At 36.5% G+C, this 22,175-nt stretch overlaps 1 protein-coding gene across 5 annotated transcripts in view; it reads right to left on the bottom strand.

Moving 5' to 3' along the window:
• Nucleotides 1–22,175, bottom strand: part of RABGAP1L (RAB GTPase activating protein 1 like) — a 705,349-nt gene that overhangs the window by 214,351 nt on the left and 468,823 nt on the right. For all 5 annotated transcript variants that reach the window (XM_007480823.3, XM_056815570.1, XM_056815569.1 and 2 more), the window contains 2 exons: nucleotides 18,564–18,689; nucleotides 15,420–15,563 (listed from right to left, as the gene is read on the bottom strand). In XM_007480823.3, coding sequence (XP_007480885.1) covers nucleotides 15,420–15,563; nucleotides 18,564–18,689 — 270 coding nt within the window. The remainder of the gene's footprint in view (nucleotides 1–15,419; nucleotides 15,564–18,563; nucleotides 18,690–22,175) is intronic.

Genomic DNA, 22,175 nt, shown 5'->3' with positions numbered 1-22,175 from the left:
CCAACTAGAATACAACCTGATTAGGAGATTATCTGCACCAAAGGCCAGCTTGTTTTTGCATTATTTCTCTTACCTATAGTAGTATTTTGTTCTCATATCAGGAGATCCCCTGTCAAGCATGTCAAAGGTAGCTCAGAGAAGAGCATAACAGTGAAATTGGGGTCAGGGTAAGGAAGAGTTTGGTACTTGTTCAAAATTTATGGTATGCATAGAATCATAAGGACAAAAACATTTGGGCGACAAGAGAGGGCTAAGAAATCTTTAGATACCCCTCAGTGAGTTCAAGTCACCAGGACTGAATGAACTACATGCTGGGGTTCAGAAAAAATTGGTCATTGTAATCTCAGACTTAATCTTTTTTGGTGAACACTAAAAGATATGAACAACGGGAGAAATATCTCCATTTTTTTTTTAAAGTAAAGAAGGTAGCATGTACAAATTATACTATGGCAAACTTGACTTCCATTCATAGCAAGACACTAAAATACATAATTTAAAAGGAGGGTTTGTAGCTGAACATTACTTGCCAGCTAAGTTTCATTAACAACTGTTCATGCTAAACTAACTTTATTTTTTCTTTTAATAGGGTTAGTAGACTCATAATTCAGATAAAACTAGAATTCTGGTATACTTTGACCAAGAGAGAAAAACAAGGGAAGGAATAAGCATTTTAGAGCACCTACCATGGGCCAAGCACAAGTGTTGTGCTTTTATGAATATCTCATTTGATCTCTGTGAATAAGATGAAATAAAGAACTTTCCAAGACTTGTTAAACCTGAGGACCATTACCCAGTGTTGGTGATATAGGTCCATGGACATAAATGATACTACCAAAAGGAATCTGGAAAGAATTGCTAAGGATTATGAAATCTTGAACAAGGAAATAAAGACTGTAGGAACACAGGTAGTCTTTCATCACTGTCAGCATTGAAGGCAAGGGTCTCAGAAGAGAAAACAGATTTCAAAAGTGAATGACAAATTTAGGAGGTCATTCGGGGGCTTAGAATTGGATTTCTAGACTACAGTTTAAAATACAGGAATTATATAGTTTAGGAACATAGGGAGCGTTTTCATCACTATTACTACTGGAGGCAAGAATACAAAAGAGAATGGCATATTTGACAAGTGAATATTTGACTTAGAAATCAGAGAAACAGATCTTAATTTCTAGACCATAGCATATGGTGAAGGTGGGGAGAAAAGGATGATAACTAAAATAAGTGGATAATATAATAGTGCAATTGTTTATATAACCAGTTTTCCTTTACTATGTGCCAGGTTCACAATATGTACCAAACTCCTCACTTCAAGGGGGGGGGGAGCAGGAGTGAGGGGGTGTCTGTAGTATACTCCAATAACAAAATGCAAAACTGACCCTTACCCAAATGTTCCCCCCACTATGTTTATTCTCCCAGGCTCTTGGAATTCCTAACATGAGTATTCTTTCTTCATAAACCATTCTGTTTCTTTTAACTAAAGTATACACATTCTCATCACAGATTTTCTCTTACCAAGTCTCAGTGATGCTTGGTAGGTCCAATTTGCCTCCTTTCATTAGGATCTTGAGTTCTTCTTGTTTGTTACATAAAACTGGGGTATGTATAAACATCACAGGTTATAGACTCCACCTGCACAATATCTCCATTATCTCTCACACCCTTTCTATTCATTCATACTGCCACAAACCACCCTGTTTCAGTCCTCTAGGACCTCACCCCTAAGGCTCTAATATTCTCCAAAAATCTCTGTGACTTCAGGCTCATATCTTTGCAGTCTATCAAAATTGTCCAGCTGCCAAAACTGTTTTGCTCCTTGACAGGTCTGATTGTGCCTCTTTCCTAACCAAACCTCTTTGTTGATGCTCCATTGCTTGAAACAACATCTCAGACTCCTTAGCCTGGAACTGAAGTCACTCCCTACCCAGGCTCTAACCCACTGTGTTAGAGCTTTCTTTCATATTTCACCTTTTCAGACACTCTGTGTTCTGGCCAACCTGGACTGGGAACTGTACCCCCAATTCAATATGCATCTCTTGCCTCTGTGTGTTTGTACAAGCTGTCATTCTCATATCTAAGATATACTCCCTTGTCATCTCGACCTTTCAGAATCCTCTTTATTCAAAGCCCAGAGCTCAGACGCAACCAACTTCCTCTGTGATGTCTTCCCTCATTCCTTCACATGAAGAGTTCTCTCCTCCCTCAGACTTTCTTAGATCATTTTATCAACACTTCTTTTGTCTCCATCACACCCATATAGTTATTCATTACTCTAAAACCAACTATATCCATTCCCACTATAACTATTTCATTAGAATATAAACTTTTTGAATGTGTTGTCACTTTTTATAGCTTATGCTCAAAGGCTGAGCATAGCACTTTGTCCCCAGTATGGACTTAAATGTTCAACTGGAAAATCAAATATTGATAATGAAAATATCATCATTGGTTTCAACTCCACCATCATCATGCTACTCCCAGGATATGCTCAACACCAAGAAATTCATTGAGGAGAGTGCCTCAACTTTGTACTCAGACCTCATAAGTACCCTCAATTACCTCTGTCTCTTTTAAGTTCTTTTCCTGGCTGTGGGTGTTGTCTTCTCCCCATTAGACTGTAAGCTTATTGAAGGCAGGAATTGTCTTTCTTTTTCTTATTTTTATATCCTTAGTTTAACACAATAGTAGGCACACCACTGCTATATTGTCATATTGTATTATATTGCATAATATTAACACTGAAAGTTCAACACAAAAGGTCTTTTTTGATGAAAAGAGGGTTAAAATAAATAGTTTATTACTACTTTTCCCATGAACACGGGACCCAAATTTCTAAAACACTCTTCTTATTGTTTTTAAAATCAGCAATAACCTGATTTTTAAAAGCAAAAGATCTCACTACTGAAAACAATAAACAACCAAGAAGGAAATATGGGTCATGAACTAAATGGACTGACCAGATGTTAAAAAAGGGAGGGAGAGATCAGGATGGCATTCCAATTTTGACTCAGGGAATTATTATGTAACAAGGAATGCTTAGAAAATAGAAAAGAAATAAAAATTAATGCTCAAAGGTTGTGATCTATCACCTCAAACTATGAAAAACAAAAGCAATATTGAAAAAGAAAATCATACACATCATGAAACAGTTGAAATTGGACTGTTTCTGCAAAGACCATGAGGTTCAGCGGGTCCATAATGAGAACACTGGTTTCCAAAAAGATGATAAAAGTGAGGGATGGTGAATAAGCCTGGAGATTCAGGCTGAAAGAGAATTAATGCAGAATATGAAAAACTTCAGTTACATTTTTTCTCATGCATATATTTATATTTTTTATTTATTATTCAAGTTGGAGGCTTAACAAATATAAAATAAAACATTTCTTTCCCCTACTTAATGAAAAAGAAATAGGTACTGTCTAGATGTTACTTTTAGTGCTTGATAGTCCTCACATTTCTAATTCTCATAGAAGGGTCACACAGCAATCTGACCAAGTGATATTTTAAGTAGATTTGCATAATAAACAATCTGCCAGTCACAAATGTTCTAAATTTCTTCTCTAAGAGCTCTTGTGGATGGAGCATACTGCTTCTGCTTCTTCTATTTTTAATCTTTCCCTCAAAGACGAAGGATTTAAAATGTCTAAAAGCAGAAAAGACGGCTAGTTCCTGGCAAAATTATATAGTATATAAACTTTGATTCAGCATTCCTCTTTAAATGTGTGGCTGCCTAATCTATTAATTGAAGTGACTTATAGGATGATAGACATAGCAAAAAGAATTCTAAAGCAACGAAACCAGACTGAAACGATTTTGTAACAGCCCTGATAAGGAAAGTTTAGTCTGGTTACTTCACCTCAATCTTTTCTCTTGCTAAATGGTTCTATCCTTTTATTAGATTTAAAGGATATTAGGATAGAATCAAAATGTACCCATATTTCATTCATATGCATTCAAATATATGTTCTTGAGAGTGAGAGAAAAGGACAGGGAGAAGGGGTAGAAAAGTGGTGAGAGGGAGAAAAGGTAAAGAAAATTCAAGGGGGAAAAATAAAAAAGAGAGCTAATGAGAAAGAGAAAAGAGAAAGTGAGAGGGAAGGAGAGATGAGGAGCAGATTTAAATAGTCCTGAAACATACTCCAACTCAATAAGTACATGCTCCTGTGTCTGTGAGAGAAGATTCAATCATTCTGTTTCTTCTGTCATTCTCAGTTCCCATTATCCTTCATAGTTTGAGTATCTTGGTCCCCTAAGCAGGGTCCTAGAATCTCTTCATTATACATACAAGAGTATCCATTCTTTTTTAGGATGGTATAACTAATAAAAAGGCTAGAAGGTTCCTGCTGTACTCTTTAATTTCCTTGTGTTTGTGTTCTCTCTTGCTCCATGGTGAAACTGACAGAAGAACAGTTATGCAGTGGTGTGATCACTCTCAAATATCATCATTCTTATGTGTGAAGCCTTTTAAGAGATTTTCCCACAAGTCATCACTTCTCCCAACAGTAAATCTTTCCTTTTTTTTCTTTTTTTTTGTTCTATTGGAACTGAAGATCAGCAGCTCTGTTGCATGACTTTGAAAGGACATAAACTTTGCAGTCAGTTGTTTAAATCTAAACTAAGTCTAATACTGGGGTCTATCCGGATCCTTTTGCATCCAAATGACTAACTCAGGATACAAAAGGATCGTGATAGACGCCAGTATTAGACTGAAAGTAATATGAACAAATCAAATAGGAATAAATATAAAAATCTTACATTTGGGTCCAACAAAGAATTTCTTTCTTTTTTTTTTTTAAACCCTTACCTTCCGTCTTGGAGTCAATACTGTGTATTGGCTCCAAGGCAGAAGAGTGGTAAGGGCTAGGCAATGGGGGTCAAGTGACTTGCCCAGGGTCACACAGCTAGGAAGTGGCTGAGGCCAGATTTGAACCTAGGATCTCCCGTCTCTAGGACTGGCTCTTAATCCACTGAGCTACCCAGCTGCCCCCCAAAGAATTTCTTAAGTATATACTGGGGGAGGCATGATTAGACTGAAGTTGAAAAAGACCTGGGGGGTTAAGTAGACTGCAACATCCAACTGTTGGCTGTCCTCATCAGACCTCAGCTAAAAAACTGTTCAACTCTGGTTTAAGAAGGGCACTGATAAAGTGAAGAGTATCCAGAGTGGGGAAGGCAGATGGTGAAGAGTCCAAGATGTGAGCATGAACTGAGAGAACTAGTCAGGAAAAGGAAAGTCTCAGTAGGAGGGGGGCAGAAGACAAGAGATGATATCTATCTTTGAGTATTTAAAGAACTGTCAAGTATGGAAGGAACTGAACTCGAGTTTGGCCCCAGCAAGCAAAACCAGGAGCAATGGGAGATTTAAAAAAATTGATGTATGTGTGTATGCACATATAATACATAAATATTGTATGTGTATATATGAGTGTATATGTATAATGAACATGGAAGTTAAAAAAAGATAAAATTTAGGTTTGATGTTAGGAAATACTTCCTAACAATCAGAATTGTTCTCCTTGGCGATCTCTGAGCAAAGACTAGAGAACCACTTAGTTTGTATGCCATATTGGGGATTGTTTAATGTATGGACTGAATTAGAAGAGATGGCCAACGAAACCCCTTCCAACTCTTATATTCTGTGATTCTGCAATTGTGTTTCTATAGCAACCACTTTAGATTCACCTACTTTCTTAAAAAAGATTCTGCCTTTTTAAAAAGAGGCTTTAGTCCCTTTTTATCTACTACTACTATCTGACAGTATTTAAAGATATGTGGCACAGTGGATAGAGTGCCCAACAAGAAAAAGCAACTTCCTGAGCTCAAATCTGGACTCAGTTACTTACTAGCTAGGTGACTCTGGGTAATTCTATTTGACTCCATTTCCTCATCTGTAAAATGAGCTAGAGAAGGAAATGGAAAACCACTCTAGTATCTTTGCCAAGAAAACTCCAAATGGAGTCATAAAGAATCAGATGTGACTTCAAAACAACAATAAAGATACCTCGTTGTCCTTTTAGGAAACAAACAATTTTCAGATGTTATTTCAAATATGTGGGATTTTCAATTTACATACTGACCTTAGAACCCAACTTTAATGTAAAATGGGACTCCACCATATGAAAGCAGTGCAATCATGTCTTTGAAGTGCTTTTGCCTCCTCAGAAGAGCAAACTAAGACTATGAATTGGACCATACTTTAATCTGACAAGTGAGGCAATTGGTAGCCCCTATCTTTAGGATGCCAGACTTAACCATGATAATTTTTCTTCTCCATTTATATTGCTTAGATTTAAGGGGAGTCAACATTAACTATGCAGTTTCAATCATGTAGGAGTAAAAAGATGACAAGAACAATGACAATTGGACTCACAAAAAGGATGAACAGTGGCAAACAGGAAAGCAAGATCAGGAGATCTTGGCAATCTACTTTCTTCACCATAATATGGTGATCTGCAACTCTTCTGCCTTAAAACTGATTATTAGTATCAATTCTAAGACAAAAGATAAGGGTTTAAAAAAAAAGGCAACTGAATGGCTAATAAATGTGGCACCCAAAAAATGGAAGAATCCTGGAAACCTCCAGAAAGGTCAGTTATTACTAGGACCACTGCAATAATTCCCTCAACCTGAAAGGGAAGAAGCAAGCTGTACCAGACAGAAAAGGAGGATGATATTATTTGGGAAGCCTACATTATGCCCAACTACAATGCTTCAAAGACTCATTTAGAGCCTTGCCTTCAAACTCAAAACATATTACATGTGATATGGAAATAACTTTAAAAGACTGATATATATTAATTTAATGTCACCAAGGAATTCAGCTATGTAATTCCTAAATGAAAACTCAAGTCAGCAGTCAACCTTTTATGGAGTTTTTAATTACAAACAGGAGGAAAAAAGGTATGAGAGAGAGAGAGAGAGAGAGAGAGAGAGAGAGAGAGAGAGAGAGAGAGAGAGAGAGAGAGAGAGAGAGAGAGAGAGAGAGAAGGGAATAGGGCTTAAATATCCCCTCTGCTTAGGGCCCGTAGATAGCTGAGGCAAAGAAAAGAGATCAGTCCCTATCACTCACGTGACCAAATGGAGAAACAGTCTCAGGGGCCTCCACCTCCAGCCTCCTTTAGAGCAAGCCCTCCTCTCAGACCTCTCCAGGAGTTCTCCCTCCAGGACCTCTCTCCTCTCAGTCTCCTCCAGAGCAAAGCCTCTCAGAGCAAAACCTCCCAGAGCAAAACCTCCTCCTCCCTGTCCTCAGACCCCGCTATCTTTAAGGAAACCATCTAACTCCCCTCCCCTCAATTCTCACATCTACCAATCACTGTCGATGTCTCCCCTGTGCCAAAGGTGGCTCTAGCTTGACCCAGGACCATCCAGAGGTCTGTTTCCTTTGCACATGTCTGTTGAAGGTCATATTCTCAATTAATTAAATCTTGATCTTTGCTGCAGCCCTTCCTAAATTCTGTTACTCTGAGTAGGGTGGAGATTATAAGTTCCAAGACCTGGTTCTGTCATTCCAAGTATCTCTATTGTATCAATTCTAAAATCAATCATGACTCAAAGAACTTCCTGTTCTATGTTTAAGCATAGGTCAAAACTCTTTCCATTGTTTAGCAAAAGGTTTCTCTCCTAAAGTAGTCTTAAGTAGGGAGGAGAAAGATCCTCCCATGCCAAGGAGTTTCACATTCCAATAGAGTTCTTACTATCAGTAGGAAATTTTTCCAAGTATGAAATTTCCCAATGGGGAAATTTCCAACATTCATAAGTCTAAGAAATTTTAAGGTTTACATACATGAAACAAAAGGCTCCAATATTTTTACCAGTTTTATAGAGAGAAGGCAAAAATACTTCAACCATCCCATCCCAATCTTGCTCCAAACAAAAGGTCTGTAATCTTTTTACCTTGCTCCCATTCATGATATGGAAATGAAACACACACACACACACACACACACACACACACACACACACACACACACCCATGGTATCAGAGAAAACTTGATGGTACAGTGGATAGAGGGCAGGCCCAGAGTCAGGATGATCTGGGTTCAAATGCTGCTTCATTCATTCATCAACCTAGCTATGAGTTCCTGGGCAAGCCACTTAGTTTGCCTCTGTTTCCTTATCAAAAAATAAGCTAGAGAGGGAAAAAGTAAACTATTCCAGAATCATTGTCAAGAAAATCCCAAAATGGTATCACAAAGAGTTCAGCACCACTAAACTGATAGAACAAAGAGCTCCCTACCGCTTGCAAAGTATTCTGTATCTATTGTCTCATTAAAACCCCATAACAACCCTGCAAGGTGTATGCAAAAAGTATTATTATCCCATTTTACAGATGAGGAAACAAACAGGGTCACACAACTAAATAGGCTCATAGGTCAGATCATAGGTCAGATCTGATCTCAGTCCTTCATGATTCCTAGTCTAACATTCTATCCACTATTGCCATAGAGCTTCCAAATGGTCCCTGAGCTTCCTTGATTCTGTGATCTAGAGAGTGGTGTTTTGTTTTTTTATTGATTGAAATGATTAAAAACACTTAAAATTATGGAAGAGTTTCTTATAATTACAATATTTAAAAGACCTTGAAATGTCTACTCTTAACAAGCTTTAGTTAGAAATTACTTTCACAATTCAATTTCCCAATAATTGGAACTAGAGAACCCTATATACTTTGCAGATTAAAATACTCAGAATAGACCTGAAATGAGGCCTGGCAGTTACATGGCACCTTTAATAAAGCCTGATTTAAAAAATGTACAGTACAAAAATGATCCAGAAACCTAGGATCATTTCAACTTACAGATCCATGGTGAATAAATTTCTACCCTACTGCGAAAAAAGGGATCACCTATCAGGATGTCTGTGGGTAAACATCAGATGTTTTTTGCATGTTAGGGACACCGCTGTTTGATAATGAAGTTTTAACCTTCAGAGTACCTGCTCCAGGGAAAGAATCCCTAAAGATATCAATTAACTTTTACATAATTATTTTGAAAACAAGAGAACAAAATTGTTTGCCAGCCAGCAATACACAAATCAAAAGCTGACTGTGAAAAGCATTTTACAGAGAAAATTGGACTTTGCTAGGTTTTAGATTTTTCTAGAGTTTGAATAGAATCGATTTAATTGCTTTGAGCATTTTCAGTTTCAAAGGACATTGTAACCTTGAGTATCCAGATTAATTAAGAACTGGAACAAGGGGATAGTGAAAATGTGGAGAGTCAATAAAGATGGCACAGGCCTGCTGGATACCACCATGGTTAGTCAGCCACCTCTCTCAGAGAAAAGAGCTTCTTAAATCTTAAAATACTATATAAAAGTGAATTACTGTTATTTGTCAATCATTAATTACAGGAATTTACTGGCAACCTTGTTATACAAATAAATCTCTTTCATGACCTTCTATAATCAGCTTTGGTTGAAACAAGAGAATCAAGGCTCTCACTCACAAGCTACATGACACTGGACAAGCCTTCTGTCAACTTGGAATATAAAAACCCCACTTTGTAGCAGTGGGAGATCTGAAAACTCCAAGTTTTAGGGTAAGCTTGCAAGCTGGAGACCCCAAGTTTGTCCCTGCTCCCATGAGAATATACCCAAGGGAAGTCCTGGGGTTTTCAGATCTCACATCCAAGTTGATGCTCCTAATTTCTCTGATATTGCTTCTTTATTTGCTAAATGAGTACCTTGATCTAGATACTCTCCAAGTTCCACTGGAGTTGGCCATAAATGATTCTGTGACTTTTCAATGGCTCTAACTTAGATTTTTTACCTTCTAATCTGCCAAAGGGAGGATTCTGAACAGAAGGGTAGGCTCCTATGCACCAAATCCTTCCAAGATTCAAACTAGGAAATAACAGTAGTCATGTTGGGCATTGTGGGATGTTCTGTTAATTAAATAATGGGTACCATAGAAAGTTCTGAGAAATCATTATCATCACAAAAAGAGAGTATTAATGGAGGTTGCCTCAAATGAAGCTTTAAAAGCTTTGTACAGACTTTTGGAACTCTTTGAATGTAGTATTCACTTGTAAAAGAACAGGTCATAAATTTGTACAGCAAGGGGCAAGTAGGTGGCACAGTGAGCCAGGCACACACAACTATTTTAAATAAAAGGTAGTAACAGGGAATAATAATAGCTAACAGTTCTATAGCACTTTAAAGCTTGCAAAAATGCTTTACAACCCTAGGTGCTATTATTATCTCCACTTCACAGAGGAGGAAACTAAGGAAGACTTGTCCTGTGTTAAATAGCTAACAAGTGGCTGAGATCAAATCTGAACTCAGGTCTTCCTAACTCTAAGTCCTAGCTCAGTCCTTAATGCTACTTAGCTTCCTCTGGGAAAGAACTCAAGGGGTTAATGTATGGGACAGAGGTGGAAGACACAGTGCTTTATACAGGTGAGTCACAGCAAATTGTGGCTATTAAACCAGAATTCATGATGAGGCATCCCAGCTATCTTTTGATATGCTCAAGGAAAAAGATGAGTTTAGAATGGGCAGGATAAAGTCAGAATTCTGGAGGATGAAAGCTAGCCTATTTGATATTAAAATACAGAGGGAAATGTCATTAACACGATAGATCCAAGAACCCCAAGTTCCAGAAGTTTGAGACCAAAGTCACAAAATAACACATCATCAGAAGTGTGGAAAGCCAGGGCTCTCAATCCAAAAATAATTTGGAAAACTAGCTTGGTTATGGGAGGGGACAAATATAGACAAAGAGCTTGGTCAAGGCTTGGGCTGACTCCTTTTCTTTTTGAAGAAGCCAAAGGGATCTGTTATCTAGAACTTAAGAGAGCCCTTTGCCTAAGAAATGAGGTGGGCTGGATGTTTACACTGGAGTGTCATTGTCCTGGAGGGACTAGTGCAGATAGAGCATGGTCTGGAAGGAAGAGATCTTTTCACAGGCACTGTCTTCCCTAACAAGCAGTAAATCTGTGCTGATAAGAAAACTCCCTAAGTATTCTAAAAGGATATTGTGTTAGATAGTCAAAGTCCTCCTCTTTACCATTGCCATGAACAACTACTAAAAACAACAACAACAAAAAACCTTTGGAGGCAGCTAGGGTAACTCAGTGAATTGAGACCCAGGCTTAGAGATGGGAGATCCTGGATTCAAATTTGACTTCAGACATTTCTTGGCTGTGTGATTGTCTACCAGTCACTTAGCCCTCATTACCTAACCCTTACCACTCTTGTGCCTTGGAACCAACACACAATATTGATACTAAAATGGAAGTTCAGGGTTTTTTTTTTAAAAGAAAACTTCCAGAAACATGTATGGAAACTATAGTTTTTCTGTCTTCCGTATATCAGTTAAGCCTGATGACATCTAAGTAGCGAACTAATGTTGTGGAGAAAAGATAAGCGAAGTCAAGCAATGAGAAAACCTCCTAGCTCCATTTCCTTGGAGAACCACTTATGGAAAGTGTCTGTAAAGAAGGATACAGCCCATTGCAGTGAATAGTGATGCTACTCATCTACTCATGTTGAGCTGTTCACCACTGAAAAAGTTTAAATCAAAAGTCGGAAAGATGCTCTAATTCAAAGGACCAAAAATATCTTTCAACTTCAAGAAATCCGGGAGTTACTCTATAAAGATGAATCTTGAATACTTTTGTTGAGTAACAAAAGTAATTTCTGGAATCAGTTGTCATTTATCTTCTCATGGCCAAAAGAAAAGCTGGCAGCTCCTGGTGAATACTGAGTATTGCCAAAGGTGCTGGACGCTGGGCAAGGTATTAAATCAGAGGACAGAAAAGCACCTGAATTCCAACTGCCTAAGGAAAGGCATTGAGCTAACACTTCCCAGTGAGATCAATGGTTTAACTTCAGTCAATGTTAAAGTTGCAAAGAGACAGACCATTAGTATAGAAAAGTTGCTTTAAAAAGTATACCCTTCTCCTATATTCTTTCTTTCTTTTTTTTTTTGGCCTATTACTTAAGGAAAGACTTGATTAATTCTGGGTGGGTAGGACATTTTATAAACTCTGGTTTCAAACTATGATGCTCTTTCTGATTGTGGAAGACCCTTAATTTCAAGTATCCTCATCTGGAAAAGGACTCATAAGGAATATTTGTTTTAATTTGCAATTTTCTTTTTTTGCTCCCAACAAAAAGCACTATCAAATCCTACTTCCCTTTTCTTCTTGAAAGGTGTGTTTTTGTTTCCCACCAACCGCAGTTTCTGCATAACCTATAGGCTATTGAAATATATTGTTGGAAGGAAATATGGGAAAGAATTGACTGTGTGCTTTTCAGTTATTTCTATATTCTACCTAACAGTATTTCAATTTGTAAAGAATCCTAAAATAAATGAGTTTGTAGAGCAATAGACTTGACTCTTATAGAATATCTGACATTTTGAAAATCAGCACTTCCACATCAGGAATATAATGTTAATGCAGTACCATGAAAATATGAACAGCTTGCTTGATGAAGACACCTCAGAGGGAATAATTTCTAAAGATCTTTGATTCAAGACATTTCTCTAACACAGAAGTAGGTTTTTGGATTTTAAATTTTTGTCAATTCCAGCAGAAAGGGGAAATAACATAATAGCTAATATTTACTGAGCATTTTAAGGTTAGTAAAGAATCTTACATGTATTATCTCATTTAATGCTCACAATCACTTTATGCTTTTATTATTTCTATTGTTTAGATGAGGAAACTGAGGCTGAGAAAAGTGAACTGATGTGTCCAGGGTTACACAGCTAATTAGTACTGAAGTGGGACAGTAACTCTTTAGTCTACAAGACCAAGATTAACCACTCTTTCAAAATGAGCCTCTACAACAGGAGGGAAGTTAAAGTTATGAAAATATCACTTTGTAGTTATGTTAAAAAGTTATTATTTTCTACATTAATTAATCAAATATCTACTAATTATAGATTGAATGCAGATTAATGTACCAGGTTAGAAATGAGGTATAAAGCTCACATCTCAAAGTCCATGCCAAAAATAACTGACATATGTATTTCATATACACAGATATAAACTTTTGGTGGGGTTGGGGGGAAGAGGGGTGAGAGGAGTCATCTCCAGATTTATTATTTCTATAATACAGGGAATTCCTGGCGAGGAAACTTGTTCTACCAATACAGATCAACAACTACTCTGCAACTTACAGTCTTAGAGTTGTCTGAGATAGGGAGAAGTTGACAACTTGCCCAGGGTTATACGACCATCTGAACTTTGGTCTTCCTGACTCTCTAAGACTAATTCTCTACTATACCATGTTGACTTTCACATATACCTATAGCATATTACCATACCTTAAACTGAAATAATGCATCCATTTTTTTCCCAAGAGAGATGATAGCATTTAATATGATAGATTATTCTTAAGTTAAAGGGTATTTCCACTAAATCAGCAAAAAACAAATCCAGGGCACACAACTGTCTACTTCTTTCTGTTTCAAAGATATAGCAGAAACTTTAGCTACACATACAGAATACTTGTGAGTGAAGCATGCAACAAAAGTAAAATTGCATTAATTTATAGCCTACTGATTTTAAATTCATAATAACCCAGTATATATACTTTTCCCCCTACTTTGTTTACATATCTCCTTCCATTTCAGATTGTTAAATTCATACAGTCATCTCAGTTTACAAAGGTAACAGCTGGAAACAGAATCAAACATATTTAAAAACCCTCTTACCAGTATATCTGGAAGTCAGATAAAACTGCCTTCTTCTTTTATTTGTTTATACATATAAGAATTTTAACCTTTTAAAAAATGTTTGGCGCTAAATTCCCCCAATCCCTTCCTCCCTCCTCTGCTCCTTCCCTGAGATGGCATACAATCTGATAGATTTTACATGTGCTGTGATATGGAAATCACATTAAACGACATATATATTAATTTAAGGTCGCCAAGGAATTCAGCTATGTAATTCCTAAAAGAAAACTCAAGTCAGCAGTCAACCTTTTATGGAGTTTTTAATTACAAACAGGAGGAAGAAAGGTGTGTGTGTGTGTGTGTGTGTGTGTGTGTGTGTGTGTGTGTGTGTGTGTGTGTGTGAGAGAGAGAGAGAAAGAGAGAGAGAGAGAGAGAGAGAGAGAGAGAGAGAGAGAGAGAGAGAGAGAGAGAGAGAGAGAGAGAAACAAAGATACAGGAAGAGAGAGAGAGAGAGGAGAGAAGGGAATAGGGCTTAAATATCCACTCTGCTTAGGCTGGGCCAAATGGCCCAAGGCCTTGGATAGCCGAGGCAAAGAAAAGAGATCAGTCCCTATCACTCACATGACCAAAATGGAGAAACAGTCTGAGGGCCTCCACTCCAAGCACCAGGCTCCAACAACCTCCTTTTTTCCACACAGGAAGACCCAGCCTCCTCAGCTCTCCTCTACCTCATTTCCTGTGTCTCACCTGTGCCAATGGTGGCTCTAGCTTAACCCAGGACCGCCCAGAGGTCTGTCCCCTTTGCACATGTCTGTTGAAGGCCATATTCTCAAATAATTAAATCTTGAGCTTTGCTGCAGCCCTTCCTAAATCCTGTTACCCTGAGTAGGGTGGAGATTGTAGTTTCCAAGACCTGATTCATAAAGGTCATTCCAAGTATCTCTATTGTTATTGATCAGGAAATAGCCAAATCCCATCCTCTAAAGAATGGTTTGAACAGGGTTGAGTAGTTTTGAAATCCACAGTGCCATAGTATAAAAGTCTTCCAAATATATGTGTATACATACTTATGTAAAAATTATATGCAAAAGTTCTTATGTTGAACATCTTTAATATGCAAAACATTATTGTTCAATATAGGTTTACTGTGACTTGTCAATATTTTAAATTAAATTACTTCATTTGACTTACTGGTATCTATTTTTATCTTAGTTTGAAGTATATTTAATTATAAGGATAGAATTCCATAGTATGATATAATTTATAGACTAATTCATATTAGTTATTGATGTCCTTTTTTACCTTAGTTTATATTTTATTTAATTATATTACCTTAATTTAATGAGATTACCTTAGGATGGTATGTTGAATAGACAGCTGATCTCAAAATCAGGAAGACATAGATTCAAGTCCCGTCTCTGACAGGCTTTGTGAGCTACACTAAATCTCTCAGTGTCCTATGTAATTCTCTAAGACTTTAAGTTGAAAAGTATTCCAATCTGCCCTGGTAAAGAGAATTTCCTCATTTGGGAATTTCCTCTTCTCTCTGAAATCACAGGCCCAATCTCTATCCCTTTCTTACTATAGTTTATTACAGTATTCAGTAGCAACAAAATTATATTTTAAGAACTCATCCTACTGTTCTTTATTCCAAAACAGTGAACATTTACTTCTTCTGAATTTATACCTTAGGGTCCAAAGCAAGAGCAAAAAAAAAAAACCCCAGAAAACGGTGAAATATTCAAAATGGAATTTTTCTAGGGCAGCTTAGGTTTCCAAGATAGAGTCACTGTACCTCGCAAAGCAGTAAGTCAATGATGTGGAAGACCATACATAGAGGGAACTTGGCAGTGAAGAGCGTGAGAAACCATTGGGACGCATACATATGAGCCTCCAGGTTCAGGTCACAGAAGTGGCTATGCAGGTCTGGTAATTGCTCCTAGAATTTAAAGAGGAAAAATGAAGAAGGAAGAATTCAATTCAGCAAATATTTATTTTGTGCCTCCTTAGTACAAGGGGTCATGCTAGGCAATAGGAATGCTAACGTGGAAAACAATAAAATTCTTGCTCTTAAGAACTCACAGCCTGCTATAAATATGCAAATAAGAAGAAAATAAAGTATATTATGAGGAAAAGAAGCAAAGTTCTAAAGTTTTTATTGTTGCTGATTTAGAATTGTATGACAATATACTTAAATGCCTCTTAATGGCGGGGAGGTGACCTTGTATTCCCAAAGGCTGTACCAGCAAATCACAAGCTTTGGATGGTCTCATAAATTTGGAAACAAAATTTCCAGGACAGTACCAATTCAATAAGAGACTGTGTCCATCGTCCAAGGACAGCCGGGCCAATGTAATGGAGATTTATCACTAAGCTGGTTGCAGAGTAATGCATTTTTTGGGCTGCCACAATTCCCAAAGACCACCTATTAAATTACAGAAAGGAAATGAATGGTCTCCCCATCAGTGGAAGGAGCATACATACTCATATAATCCCAGATCCACAAATTATTGAAATAAGAGGGAAATGAGAAAAGTCCCAAAGGCAACCAGGTAGCACAGTGGATAGAGCATCAGCCCTATAGTCAGGAGATCCTGAGTTCCAATCTGTATTCAAACACTTCCTAGCTATATGACCCTAGGTAAGTCACTTAAACCTGACTGTCTATCTCTTACTTTTCTTCTGACTTATAGAATGGAAGGGATTTTTTTAAATTAAAAAAACAAACAAACAAATTAATAAATAAATAGATGTGTTTGTGTTATTTATATATATATATATATATATATATATGGGGAATCCCCCTGATCTACTCTAGTAAGAATATGCTCCAGTGAGCATCCTTCGAAATAAGTTGAATTCCCCTGGGTTACTTCCAGGAATACATGATCAACATTAAAAGACTAAGATGAGGAGTTTTTTGTTTCTTCAGTCCTGGGCATGTACATCCCTGAAAGTGTCTAGGGGAGTTCACAGCCTTACAAATACTCCACAGGGCATGCTTGAGCCAGAACAGACTACAAGTTCCATTTATTATGCATATCATTCCAGTATTTCCACTGTCACTTTAATCACCTTCCAAGATTTACCATTTCAGAAAACATTAGAAAAGTAACATAAGGACAGGAGTTGGAACATATAAACAGATAAATAAAAAAAAAAGAAAGAAAGTTATGCATGAAGATATCAGGAGCAATTACCATTGCTCCACAAAAAATCTTTACCCTTTGACAAAAACATGACTTCTGCTAGATACAGGGCATGGAGATAAAAAGATAAAGGAAATCTCTATAACTTCAATTCATGTCATGATAGCCCCATCAATAGTCAAATGATGAACTATATAAGAATAAATTGTACTCTTTCCTTAAAGACCAATTAGGATCAAGAAGATTTGCAGAGAAGGGAATGGCAGGAAAAAAAGCCTTGTTTGGAGTCAAGACATCTGATTCCTTGTTTGATGTTTTGAATGAAATAATTCTTTTAATTTGAACAAAACACAACCACTTTAGCACTAATGTTTCCTTACTCATAAAATGAAAGGTGTGGATTGAATGTTCTTATTTTTCCAACTTTAACTTTTTAATGCCTCAATCCATAGAATTTCCAGATTATGTAATCATTTCAATGTCTTCTTTGGAATCTAGACAGCTTAAACAACTCATAACAAAAATTTTTATTTTGGTTTTGCAATAATGATACACCATAACATCCTAAACCCAAACAACTTCTACAATTCTTCTCATATGTTGTGTGTTTTTTATGTCCCAGAAAAATAGGTAAAAGCTTACTTATTAAGAAAAAGTTTAAATTTATCTCCCAAAGCATGGAAGACAAAATATAAGGTATTAATTCAGCCATTTTCATAAATGAAAAGCCAAGATCAAGGTTCAGAGGCAATGTTCCCTCTAGTCTCCATGACTAAACTACTAGGAAAACATCAACTATTGTTATACAGGGTGATTGCTTAAAAAATTATCATAAATGAGCAAATACCCATATATCCTACAATTATTTTCAATAGATCCATTTCAAATGGCAACATTATAGATAGATCATATTACTGGGAAAATGCTAATGGAAGAGAATTGGTTACTTCGTAGCATTTCAGGATTTCTTGTTTTTAATGCATATAAGTTGGGCTATGGAGGTCAGCAGATTGTGAAATTACACCCAATATGATGTCCTCTTAACTACATCTCATGAAGAAAAAAACCAAAGTCGACCCAGATCAGCTGGCACCAAGAGCCATCGACTATTACTTCATCAACATCAATCCCTTATGTATCAGAATAATATTTTATAATGTCAGTTTACAAACCTTTTAAAAGCATGAACTTTTTTTTTCTATAAATGAAAACTTAAAACAGTTTAAAATTACAACTGATGGAATGAATTGACTTCTTCAATGCTTGGAAAGATCCAAATTTATTATGGTCCTCCCCCCTGCCCAATTTTTTAATGATCTTTTTCTTGAGTCTCCCTTTTAACAGTACATTGGACCATGAAACTTACATGGGAAAAACTGAAAACATTTCCTGCTTTGAGACCTAAATTTGGCCTGTGTACTTATTAATTTGGGAAGAGCTCAAAACATTTCAAATGTTTTTTTTTTCCTATAACTTTCCTAATTCTTGCACATTAACAGTGTGGCATAGCTGGCAACTCCATTAAACTCCTCACCAAATAAGTGTATTTTATTAAACTAGAAACCTTTAATGTGTTGGACATGGTAATTTTCAAAATGTAAGCAGCAAGGTAATAAAATTTAATTTCTGTTTGGTATTAAGACCCATATAGAGATTTGACAGGGTCCAAGCTCATTTCTAACATCTTTACAATACCCAATATAATTTTCTCACTCATCCTGGAATATCCCTTGTAATGGCTCACCAGATTCCCTTCACCAATACATAAAAGTTATTGATTCTGATCTTACCTGCAATAGCCGTTCCAGTTGATAGAATTTACAGTGCAGATCTTCAAAGTTATTTTTATAGAGATCCCTCAGGCCATAATCATACATAATCTTCACCAAAACACAGAATGCCTGTTCTTCAGGCATCTAGAGAGGGAAAAATACAGAGAGTGATTGAGGAATGTGAAAAGGAATTTGTTCCTGGTCTTATTCCACTATAAAATGGATATAGGACTTCATGAGAAATTGGTGCCATAATTTCCCACCAAAAAGTGATGTAGAAAAGAGCTTTATCTGTAAGACTCCCCCCCCAGATCCATCTTTTAAAATCCTCTTAGCTCCTCAGTGGTACTTCTTTCTCAACAAAACATTCAGGCTCCTCTTTCTACTCTATGAAAATCTACTATCAGAAGAGGATCTAATGAGCTTTTCTAAATTTTGATAGAATGGAAACTCCTTAAAGGTAAGGGACTTTAATTTTTATATTTCATTCCTCAGTATTTAATCCAGGGCCTGGCACAAAGAACTGGAAGAGACAGGTCATCTCAGAAGGGAAGGCACCAGCTACTAGGAGAATTAGGAAGATGCCCTCATATAGAAGGTGGGAATTTGAGCCAAGTCTTGAAGGAAGCCAAAAAAACTGATGGGCTACCTTCTAAATGAAAACTTTCCTGATCTCCTTAGCTACTAATTCCTCTTCCCCTTGCCTCAAAAATTATCCTATATTTCAAAAATATACTTTGTATATATAAATAAATGTATGTATACATACACACATACACATGACTATCCTCCAAGACAATGAAAGCTCCTTAAGGGCAGAGACTGTTTAATTTTTGCCCTTTTATCTCCAGTGCTTAGGATAGAGCTGGAAATATAATGAAAAATTAACAAATACTCATTTATTGATTAGACACAAGAATGGATGCAGTGAAATGAGGTAGATGGCAGTCCAATGGAGAAATACTTGGAGATATCAAGAATCCTGAAATCATACCAAGTAAGCAGATGACTGATCTACTAGTCATCCAGCTGTCATGAGCCATTTATCAGAGGCACAAATACATATATATTTATACATGCACACAACTACCTTCTTAAAAATATGCTTAATCAAATTGTTTCTGTTACTTATTTTAGAGCAAAATGTGGCTAGTATATGAAATACCAAAGAACCATTAGAGGGAAAAAATTAATCATCCTTTGTTTACATGTTAGTCAAACTAGCTGTCTTCAAATTAGGAAGGCTAGAATTAAATGGTTAATAAGAAGCTGAAACTTAAGATTAGCAGTGAAATAAAAAGTACTAAGATGACCTCGACAAATTCAAGGCACCAAATCTAAATAAATGACCTCTTAAATGTTTCCTAAATTTGTGACTACAATTGCTGAGCTGTTGTCTATTAATTCTGAAAAATCATGAATCACAGAAATAGAAGAGATGTCAGAACTGCAGCTAGATAAATGTCTCCGTTAAAAGGGAAAAAAAATATTGGGATGATGAACTTGACTTCTCTTCCTAAATATATTATTAATTATTTTGTTAATGTCTTAACAGATAAGTTATCACTGAGCCAACACACTTTTATCAAAAATATGTCATGTTAAGGGATATCCATCAATTGGGGAATGACTAAACAAATTGTGGTATGTGTGGGTGATAGAATACTATTGTGCTATAAAGAATGATGAACAGGATGATTTGAGAAAGAGCTGGAAAGATGTACTCGAACTAATATAGAGTGAAATAACATTGTACACAAAAATAGCAATATTATGAAATGATCAACCATGATAGACTTAGCTACTCTCAACAAGACAACAATCTAGGACAATTCTGAGGTACTTATGACAAAGAATGCCATCTATCTCCAAAGAAAAAACTTGTAGATAAATGCATGGGATTTTTCACTTTAGTTTATTGGGGGTTTGGTTTTGGGGTTTTGGTTTTATATGATTATTCCCTTACAAAAATAATTTAAATGGAAATTTTTTACATGATAATATATGTATAACTCAGATCAAATTGCTTGCCAGCTGTAGGAGAGGGGAGGGAAGGAAGAGAGGGAGACAATTTGGATCATATAAATTCAGAAAACTTAGGTGTAAATGTGTTGTTAAATGTAATTGGTAAAAGAAAATATCTTCACAATAAATAAAATTTTAAAATAGTATGTCATGCCAGAATAACATCATTTTTTTTTACAAAGGTTCAATAGGTTGGTAGTTAGGGAAAGAGGATGAGGGAAGTACAAAGAGGACAGCTTTGTATATATGGCATGCCTACATTTCAAAATGTATTCAACAAATGCCCTTTGCTATTATCCTTATAGATAAGATGGATATATATATATATATATATATATGTATATATATATATATATACACACACACATATATATGTATGATCTAAATGACAGCAGTTAAGAAGATTGATTTATAACTGGTTGAATGGTCAGGCATAAAGAGTAATTGTTTAAGAAAATCAAAAACATCTTCACCATACTACCTTGTAGTCAACAGCAGACATCTAAGGCAACTCCCAAGGTGCTTTTCCACCTTTCTTACACTACCACAAAGACTCTGAGCAATGCAGCCATTGTTCAGACAATGAGAACCCAAAAAGGTGTCACCTAGAGTAGGTGTTCCTGTGTTTGTATTCCTAGCAATGTGCATAGCACTTAGTAAACACCTAATAAAAAGTTACTGAAACAAAGTGAATGCTTCTGCAGAAAGTTGTAATATTGTTATAACTGGGTATACTACAAAATCATGCTTTCTCATTTCAAATGGGTTCTCACTGCTACAAGGCAATTCTTTTATTCCTCCCTGGGTGCCAAATTTCATTGAAGCTGTTCTCAACATTCTCTTCTCTCCTCCCATGTGACCACTAATGCCATACCCCACTTTCCCTTAACAGATGACTTCTCTTGCTACTTATTGAGAAAAAAAAAAACAGAGGATGTGGTGAGATGTCTTATTTCCTTTACTTTATAATTTCTATCCCTTCACTCATTTTCTCTTCCTTTGATCAAGTTTCTGAGGAGTCCCCTAAAGTTGCCTTTCTCTTTGGTAAGGCTAATGTTTTTATATATGTTCTCTTTCCCATCTCTTCTTGGTTCCTCAGAAGCTTAACCCCTGGATCATCCACTCCCCAACTCCAACCTGTTCTGGCTCATACCTAGATATGTTCTACCCCCTCAAACAAAACTTCTCCAGAACCTCCCATCCTCACACTATTGTCCTATTACTCCTAGAATAAGCCAGCTGTGCTTGTTGACTCACCATCACTGTTACTGAAATTATCCATCTCTGATCACTTTAGGCTAACAGCCTTTTCTTGGTCTCCATCTTCCTTTTCTTCTCCATAGTTGTTGCTAAGTAGAGCTAAACGAAGCCTCCCCGCAACCCACAAACATGCTCTCCTCCCCTTTAGAAAATGTGACATTGCTCCCTTCTTCCTCCTGCCTGTCTCATGTTGGTATACTTATAGGTATAGCCACCTGTCAAATTACCTTTTATTTACATACAAATGTATATGAATTGCCTTAGAGTATCTCATTTTTGTTAGTTTCCTCAGAAACTAGAAAAATGTCTTGAACACAGAAAAGGCTTAATAAATGTTTAATTTAA

This window comes from Monodelphis domestica, chromosome 2 (assembly GCF_027887165.1).
Source record: "Monodelphis domestica isolate mMonDom1 chromosome 2, mMonDom1.pri, whole genome shotgun sequence".
NCBI lineage: Eukaryota > Metazoa > Chordata > Mammalia > Didelphimorphia > Didelphidae > Monodelphis > Monodelphis domestica.
Note: the sequence above shows the minus strand (reverse complement) of the source record. Positions and strands in the feature narration are given on the sequence as shown.